The 9,880-nt window shown below is 37.8% G+C and overlaps 1 protein-coding gene across 1 annotated transcript in view; it reads right to left on the bottom strand.

Annotated features, from left to right (window-relative positions):
* The window catches only part of LOC106527749 (dystrobrevin beta), a gene marked incomplete at its 5' end in the record, with an annotated part of 99,282 nt that overhangs the window by 15,312 nt on the left and 74,090 nt on the right, over nucleotides 1-9,880 (bottom strand). Inside the window, 5 exon segments of the mRNA XM_014022734.1 lie at nucleotides 579-668; nucleotides 795-954; nucleotides 5,990-6,010; nucleotides 6,350-6,446; nucleotides 8,195-8,308. Of these exon segments, the coding sequence (XP_013878188.1) occupies nucleotides 579-668; nucleotides 795-954; nucleotides 5,990-6,010; nucleotides 6,350-6,446; nucleotides 8,195-8,308 (482 nt within the window).

The raw sequence follows: 9,880 nt of genomic DNA, 5'->3' as shown, positions 1-9,880 counted from the left end.
GTTCAAAGGCGCTCAAATCACCTTTCTCCCCCATACTGATGCTCAGTTTGAACTGCAGGAGATTGTCCTGAGCACTGAGTTGCCGCCATGTGATTGGCTGATTAGAAATTAAGTGTTAACGAGCAGTTGGACAGGTGTACCTAATAAAGTGGCCGGTGAGTGTATGTCTTCATTTCATATGTATACAATATTTGCAATTTCTACACTATTATCAATACAGTGCTTTTTTTCACAGGATGGTCATGGGATTTCAGAATATTGAAATGGTAACATTTTACACTCAAAATATTTTTGTTGACCTAAAGTGTAGGTAAAGTTTAAAAAAATCAATGGAATCAATGGTGTGTCTATGTTGTGCTTCCTGACTTCAGGTTGGGGCTGAAGGCAGGTGGGGGACCAGGTCCATTTTGCCTAGGGCCCCCAAAGTGCCTTGAAACGACCCTGCCTCCAAAGAAAACTTTCTAAGAGTTTGATCAAATCTGTCATTGAAAATTTTGTTAACAGACATCAGTGTTGACTCTAACAATTAATGCTAACATTTTAACAGTGGGTGATAAAAATGTGAAGAGTGGACGAACCTGAGTGAAGCTCTTTCACCAGTGATGACATCGTGTTTGTGATTGAGTCAGCAGCAACTAGAAGATCATTTCGCAGATTTCTGGGTACACCTGAGGAACAGAGTCATGCTCAGGTCAAAACAAGTACTTCTTAGTTCTGGAAAGTTAGTGCAGAAGGTTCATTATTACAAACATGTTTCTAATGCCTGATTTTTGTTAGGTTAGGTTCAGTCTCACCTTGAGCAAAAGCCTCCAGCACGTCCCCTCCCACCCCTGCCAGGCAGTCCTGTGGTGTGTGAGTCGGGGTGGAGCCAGCTGAGGTGGAACGTATGGGCATGGGCATGGAGCAGCCTGCACCGTGACTAGGAGAAGAATGTGGGGAGCCTCCAGACTGGGACTGCAAAACATAAAATCATCCAAAATACAGTATTTGTTGGTTTCAAATACTTAAAAAATTAAACCTATTTACCTAATTTCTATAAAAAAATCATATTGTTTTGTTCTATATGTTGTTCTAATGAAACTATAAAGGAAATAAAAYGAGGTATGTAATTTGTACAACATTTAAATCTTTCTAAATTAAAGCATTAGCCTTCCTTGATGGAATGGACATCATTCACTGACTTGAGATCATGATGCAAAGGTACAGAGTTACAGCCATTTTTGGTCAAACCTTGAAAACAGTGTTGGGCACTGACCGCTAATCCACTAATAGCGGATCTAGCTTCTCWTTCAGTGAGATTAGCRTTTTTGTTAACTTTGGAAACCAAGTGGACTGATGAGCTTCCACTAAATTAGGTTCTGCTAATTTTAAGTCCTTCTCTGATGCTATGTGTCTCTTTCCTGTTCCCACAAATCCAGCCGGTCAAGGCAGATGGCTGATTAGTGGTTTTGTATTAGCAGAGCTAGRTTTCTTGTTTAGCGTATTAGTGGTTTGTAAAGCTAATGTTTTGGTTAGCTGTGTCCATCACAGGTTAAAAATAATATGACTGAGTTATAGCTATGTTTGTGTTGACTATGATTGATGAATTGTGGTGGCCATCTTGAACTAGACTAACTTGGAAAGGTAATCAGTTGTAAAGATAGATTCAATGATTCATCCAATGATTTATAAGATATTTTACCAACAGGCAAACAAGGTTGATACCAATGTCACTCTGTCCAGCTGTCAGTCTGTGGTTCTACCTCCCTCTCCTCTACATTTTATATTTCACAGGTACTGCCAGGCATTTCTGCTACAGGTGACTCTGATCACCTCAACAGCTCTGCTCATCTTGAGGGCCTGACTCACTACAGTTCACTGTTGGAGCTTTAGGTTGCAATGGTGACTGGTCTCACAACCCCTGAATGATTCTGGTTATTTGGTTGTCCCTGTCCTCATGTTTTTGCAGCCTTACCCTGTTACCTCATGCCTGATCTGTTCCCAGTCCCTTTKACCTCACTTCTGGACCCTCCTGGCAACTCTGAGTGACATTCAGCTTATTCAGCTTCTGCACTTGCCTGTCTGCCCCTGACAAGAGAACCCTCTCCACTACCTTTCGGATCCCAATTTCATAATAACTTAATCAGTCGTAGATACAGTGGGTAAAATAAGTATTGAACAAGTCAACATTTTCTCAGTAAATAAATTACTAGAGGTGCTAATGACAAGAAATTTTCACCAGATGTCGGTAACAACCCAAGTGATCCATACATACAAAGAAATCAAACCATAAATGTCCAGAAATAAGTTATTTGTAATAATGTGGAATGGCACAGGGAAAAAGTATTGAACACATGAAGAAAGGGAGGTGTAAAAAGGATGGAAAGCCAAGACACCAGCTGAACTCTCTCAGTAATTAGAAAGCAAGCCTGCCCCTTGTCAGTGCAAATTAATATCAGCTGGTTCAGTCCCAAATGATGGCCAGGTATCACACAAGAACCATCTGATGATGGGTAAAAGTAAAGAGCTCTCTCAAGACCTTCACAACCTTATTGTTGCAAAGCATAATGATGGCATCGGTTACAGAAGAATGTCTAAACTTCTGAAGGTTCCAGTGAGCACTGTTGGGGCCATAATTCAGAAGTGGAAAGAACATCATTTCACCATAAACCGACCACGACCAGGTGCTCCTCACAAGATTTCTGACAGAGGAGTGAAAAGAATTATCAGAAGAGTTGTCCAAGAGCCAAGGACCACTTGTGGAGAGCTTCAGAAAGACCTGGAATTAGCAGGTACGATTGTTTCAAAGAAAACAATAAGTAATGCACTGAACCACCATGTATGCACGCTCACCATGCAAGACTCCACTGCTGAAGAAACAGCATGTTGAAGCTCCTTTAAAGTTTGCTGCACAACATTTAAACAAGCCTGTGTAATACTGGGAGAATATAGTCTGGTCAGATGAGACCAACATTGAACTGTTTGGATGCCAGAATAAACATCATGTTTGGAGGTCAAATGGCRCTGCACATCAGCCCAAAAACACCATACCAACAGTGAAGTTTGGAGGTGGGAACATCATGGTGTGGGGCTGTTTTTCAGCATATGGTACTGGCAAACTTCAAATAATTGAAGGAAGGATGAGTGGAAAAATGTACAGAGACATTCTTGATAAAAATCTGCTTCCATCTACCAGGATGATGAAGATGAAACGTGGCTGGACATTTCAGCAAGACAATGAGCCCAAACACAAAGCCAAGGAAACTCTCAGTTGGTTTCAGAGAAAGAAACTAAAGCTGCTGGAATGGCCCAGCCAATCACCTGACCTGAATCCAACAGAAAATCTATGGAAAGAACTAAAGATCAGAGTTCATAGAAGAGGTCCAGGAAACCTTCAAGATTTGAAGACTGTTTGTGTGGAAGAATGGGCCAAAATCACACCTGAGCAATGCATGCCACTAGTTTCTCCATACAGGAGGCGTCTTGAAGCTGTCATTGACAACAAAGGCTTTTGTACAAAGTATTAGATAAATTTCAGTAAGTGTGTTCAATACTTTTCCCCTGTGCCATTCCACATTATTACAAATAACTTCATTTCTGGACATTTATGGTTTGATTTCTTTGTATGTATGGATCACTTGGTTTTTACCGACATCTGGTGAAAATTTCATGTCATTAGCACCTTTAGTAATATATTTACTGAGAAAAATGGTGACGTGTTCAATACTTATTTTACCCGCTGTATACTTCCAATAATTATGTATTTTGTGTAAGTTTCATTAAAACCCCTCCAGTAGTTTGTATTTTGGTAAAAGACAAACAATACTGATTGATTCTAAAGTTTAATGCCAAAGTTTTAGATGATTCTGCAAAATGAGTAGAAGTAAGTGTTATCAATGATTGTCAGCTACAGCCATATAAAAAATAGGAACAATACTGATTGAGTGCTAGCCATTTTTGCGTTACCTCTAAATATATATTTTAAAAAAATACCACTTCTAGCATTTTTGGGTGGTTTTAGAATGTCGGGGTTTGACTACAAATAAATAACAGAAAAAAATTCAAATCTTTATTTTTCTTTCTGTTAGAAATCCAAGTACATGTTGGAGATGAATCTGAGCTTAGCCAATCTTAGGTCAGTATGTTTAAAATTACTAAATTATAATTACTGAATCACATCAACTCCAAAGGTTAATTAGTTCTGCATGTGATTCCAATGATTACATTTGCAAGTTTCATCAATAAATGTTGTGGTCAGAGGGGTGTAGGGTACTCAAAATTTGACCTCAAGCAGGAGTAAGACTACTTCAACATATTTTTATTCCTGTCCAAGAAATTACTTCATTAAAAGTAGAAAAGTATTTTGTAAAGAGGCTACTTGAGTACTGAGTAACTGATCATGACATTTGATTTAATATAAAAAAAAGTCATCAAACTGACAAAAAATATTGAGTTATGTGCAAACTCTTGTGTTTTTCAGGACTGAATTCCAACAGAAGAAACACTTTTCCAAGTCAAATTTTCCTCATTATGACACTTACTGTATGGAACTTCCACTGACTATACTGTTTACCATATATTCACTTGACATCCAAATTTCTCCGCAGGCTCAGCAGATTAAAAAAAATAGCATCAAAACAACACAGCTTGAGAACAAACAAGGTTTCACTTAAATATAAACTGCATGTGTGTCTCTGTGGTGCATTTCTGGTTGAAACATGTTTGTTCTTTATTTAGTGAAGTTACTTACAGTGGGTTTGGTATCCTGAAATTTTACTWAATCAAGAGTAATGATACTTTATAATATTATTACTCAAGTAAAGTAAAAAGTACTGTGTAGTAAAACTACTAAATGTACTGTATTTCAAAAATGTACCCAAGTAAATATAACTGAGTAAATGTACTATTTACTACCCACYTCGACTTGTGGTTCATGAGATATTCTGGTAGTCGACTTGTACACACACAGATGCAAATAAGATTGTATTTCCATCCTTATTAGGGTTGTGTATTAATTTTCAGTCATTTCAGAGAGAGCAAAACTCTGATCACCGAGAATGAAACAGAGCAAACTGATAAGAAAACTATATTCTGTCTAACAAAGACAAGACGAAGACTTTACAGTATTGCTTTAAGATTTTGATCACAGATTGCAAGTTTTGCTTATGAAATGATTTTTTAATGTTATTTTTTTCTCATATTTTTAATTTTTTTGTCCGATCATTCAAGAGTTTTTTAGGCACAAACCTAATTCCAAATAAGGTCCAGTGGAATAAAATACAAAAATAAATAAATAAAATAAGTAGTTGTCCATGGCTGCTCTGGGCTTTTAATAGAGGGAAAACTTTCGTAACTTGTTAAGCTTTTTATGACTCCACATAAAAACAAACACATCTTGGATCAACTGACTTTCTGTGCTGCTTTACAGACTGATCCAACCTTTAAAACATGACATTTATCAAAGCAAACATGGACACAAATGTGACTAAAAAGAAGCTAATCCTTTCAGGGAGAACAAAAATACTTTCTGGTAATGAACTACTGGGCTTCACTCTCTATATTGCATCTCCTTCATGCATGATTAGATGGATGTAACTGATGTGTGGGTGCTGTAGTGTTCAGTCTGAAGCTGTATTTCATAGAAAGAGGATTTCTGTGGCGTCTCTGGGACCGTGGCAAACTGGGTCGATGGCTCTGAGCCAGGCAGCAGATGGCGAGTCAGACAGTCCCATCCAAGGGAGGTTGTTAAAACTGATAAAAGGAGAAGGTCCTTGACTTTTGGACTAATAAAAACACAGTTTTCACCACTTTAGTTTGAAAACTAGCTTTAAAGTTGACGTCTCCATGGCTAACTTATGAGCCAACAAGAAAGCAGTGCAGTGGTAGGTGTTTGCTCTATATTTACACAATAACCTGCACGCATCTGAGTAAGAAGCAGAGACATATTAAACCAAGTAATGTGACTAGAGCTTGGCACTGAGCATTGTCTACTGAATTAAGGAAAACTTACAGCCTGTTTCTGCTCCTCATCCTATCAGCCGGCAAATGGAAGCAGAGAAAGAGCAAGAGTGAAAGCAAGAAAATTAAAGTCATGAAAAGAAGACCAAAGTGACACTTGCATGCATCATATGGTGTGTTTTTCATAGTAAAAGATTAAAATAAATGTTTTGGTTTTAGAGAATTATATGTATTGCCTTTAATCAAATGGTACACCGAGCTTAAAACCCATTTATTTAAAGCAGATTCTCACTAACAAGTCTGCCTAATGTCAAACAACTGCAGATTTAAGTAATTTGATTATGATCCTCAGCACTGAGGTTTTAACATCCTATTTCCAGAAAACCCTATCTGAAGCAGGAGACAGTTTTACCTTCAGCAGCCTCATGAGTCCTTCCAGCTGCACCATCAGCTCTCGCCTGCTCTCCTGCAGAGCTGACATGCGCCTCTCCAGCTCATCTTTCCTGTGTCTGTGGACAAAGACGTGACACACGGACAGGACATGAGTTAAGGTGGCCAGGTCATATGTCTAACATACCACTGAATAATAATATTAATACTAATAAATTAACCAGAAAAAATATTTTCACAAAAAATGTAATATGAATGCAAAATACTAAATGACTACTGAAATTTGCCAAAGAAGCTAAAACTAAGGTTTTAAAGATAAAACAAGTAGACCAGATGCTACAATTAAATAACATTAGCTAAAAATCAAAGCAGCAGCTTAAAGGAGAAAAACAGATCCTGAAAGCTTACAGGACACGAATGCTAAAAATTAGCAAAACTGCAAGCAGATGGTAAATCTAAAATTATTAGAACAGGTGCGAAACAGTAGCGACACTTAGTGGAGGGGAGCAGACGGCTGCATCTGAAGCAGAGCAGGTACAAGTTTGCACCTGTCTTTCAATTGTGCTTAACATAAGATGCAGAAACAGCAACCACAGTCAGTGTCAGGTTTGATCAATCACATTGTGGAGCTAAATATTATTTATAATATATTTGAATATCCTCCTCCCAGTATTTTGCAAGCTCTGATAATCATCATATTCATCATATAAGTTTGCATGTCGTTTTACACATGCAAACCTTTGATAAATCAGTCCCTTTGTCTTCAGTTCTAATGCCAAACAAACCAAAGAGTCAAAAGGAGCAAAGTGACAATGATGGATGATGCTGATTCTAATATAAATTCATTTTTTAGTAATAATACCTAAAAAGTACCATGTTATTTTTAAAATACTAACAGTAAGGAAACAGAATACACAAACACGGCACAAACAGAGCAATGTTGTATATGCTGTTAAGTGCCAGGAGGACTGCGACCAGTTATACATCGGGGAAACAAAGCAACCACTGTTCAAAAGAATGTCCCAACACAGACGAGCTACATCTAATGGCCAGAACTCTGCAGTTTTCACTCATTTACAGGCCAGCGGTCACTCTTTCAGAGATGAGGATGTTCTCATTCTTGATAGAGAGGAACGTTGGTTTGAGAGAGGAGTAAAAGAAGCCATTTTTGTGAAGAAAGACCGTCCATCATTAAACAGAGGTGGAGGCCTCCGTTTTCAGTTGTCCCCCTCCTACAGTGTGGCTATTGCCAGTATCACTCCACCCCCTGTTAACAATAGGTGTTAATTAGGTGTCAACGATAGCCATGTGATGTGAGTATCAGTCACATGGAGGCAGGGCTTAAAAGCCTGAATTTTGCCTGAAACTCTCAGACTGAAGAAGTCTCTTGGAGGAGAGACGAAACGTTTCATTAAAGAAGAACCCGTCCAGAAGACCTATACTATTTTTTTCTTTCTAACAGTAAGGAGTTACAATGGGAGTAAATCAAAAGTCAGAACTGGAAAAAATGCAATTTCTGTCAAGGTAACATAAGCAGGTTATTATAAAGACTGTAAAAAYGGTAATAAGAAATTTTATTTAAAAATTGTTTACTTTCTGAACTCTATCTGATTTATTGTTTAGGACATGAAACAAACGCAAGACGATGTTCAGGACAACTCGTCCACTCAGGCTAGTCTTTTCCAAGAACTGAACCTGAGGGTGACAGAATCCTGCAGGAAGTCTTGTGCTGCTGTCCAACCCATTTAAAAAACTTCCTCCTAACTTAAGAGGACATTATTTTTGCTTGAAGCTTGGCTTCAGCAAACAGAAACCGAAGTGGCTTTGTTTGTGTATTTTTCTTCCTTTCACTGGGTCTGGTTCATACCTGAGGAGCCGCAGTTCAGTCAGGAGCGTGGGGTTCTGTTGGGCTTTTTCTGGTGTTGGCTGAGAGGCCTGTTCATGCTCCAAACGCAGCCTCTGAATCTCCTGCAGGATCTCCCTGAAACATGGCAGAAAGTTGTGGTAAAATACATGTGATTTATTATTACAGGTAGAATGTGAAACTACTGAGTCAAATCAACGTTTGAGAATTTGAATGCACAGTGTTGCTAAAACAATTAAGCATGAATTTAAAACTCTACTGTATGAGCACTGTTTAATAAAACCCAATAAGAACTGCAGAGGTTATTTTATTTATTTATTGTAGCCACTTCAGTAGAAAACAGAACTGAATATAGTTACTTTATCATCAGTGAGAGGTCATTTTAAAATTGAATTTAAAAAATCGTTTTCTATAAATTCAACAGTTTGAAAAAGGTATATTATCAACTCTCTAAATGATTTGTAAATTTAGAGTGTTTTCCTGAAACATTTTGTAAGGTGATTTTATAGAATGGTGATGTATCCCATTTTTTACATCTGAAATGTTTTTGGACTCCTCTAAAGGCCTGGCAGCCTGGTAAGAACTGCATGTTGCCTGCCACCTTTCTGGGCAGACTTTTAAACATAAATCGTCTCATGATGAGAAAAGACAAAGTCGTGAAACAACAAACACCTYATGAGAGCGCTCATAGTATGTGTTGGGGACAGTAATGGAGTATATCTACTTGAATACTCTACCTACAGTAAGTACATTTTTTGAGTATCTTTACTTTACTTGAGTAATTATTTTTTGGGGTACTTATGACTTTCACTCCACTACATTTCAAAGACAAATATTGTACTTTTGACTCCACTACATTTCTAGGAAGCTTAGTTACTCTTTACTTTTGGCTCAGCAGAGTTTTGTATTCTGCTGTTGCTGTTTATCTTTCTTGAAATGTAATTGGCCACACGCTGTGTTCCTCACAAAGGGAACCAATCACAGTTGTAGGTCACACCTGGGATAGATTTGGAATTATATCATCTTCTTTAATGGTCATGAGCTGAGCCCTCACCTTCATTTCAAACAAAACCCAGCAATGGAGACGACTGAAAAAAGCCAAAAAACCAGCTCAGCCATGGCCATATCTCAGCTCGATGTTTGAGATATCAGGACTGAAAACAGTTTGCATCAGTTTAAATGTCTTCTGTGTTCACCGCAGATAAACTAAATTTTCACATTTAATAACTCACCTCTCACTTTATTGTATATTTCTGCTGAAGTCTTTACAGGTGCACAGAAGAGTGCACCTGTAAAGTGCACAGTGGTTCTACGTGTCAATACATCAGGTGGTTTCTGAGAGTTACAAGGTTCTCTAAAATCACTCTGAAAACAATAAAGCAATGTACTGATATTAGAAAACTTAATTTGTACTTTTGAATACTTGAGTATTTTTAAATGCATGTAGTTTTGAATACTTTTGACCAAGTAAATTTTACTTGTAGTTTAGTAGAGTTGACCATGAGTATCAATACTTTTACTCAAGTACTAGAGTTGAATACTTTGTCCACCACTGGTTGGGGATGACTCTCAGCTACTACCACATACAGCAGATAAAATAAGTATTGAACACGTCACCATTTTTCTCAGTAAATATATTACTAGAGGTGCTAATGATATGAAATTTTCACCTGTCGGTAACAACCCAAT

The sequence above is a fragment of the Austrofundulus limnaeus genome, unplaced genomic scaffold (assembly GCF_001266775.1).
Source record: "Austrofundulus limnaeus strain Quisiro unplaced genomic scaffold, Austrofundulus_limnaeus-1.0 Scaffold340, whole genome shotgun sequence".
Taxonomy (NCBI): Eukaryota; Metazoa; Chordata; class Actinopteri; order Cyprinodontiformes; family Rivulidae; genus Austrofundulus; species Austrofundulus limnaeus.
Note: the sequence above shows the minus strand (reverse complement) of the source record. Positions and strands in the feature narration are given on the sequence as shown.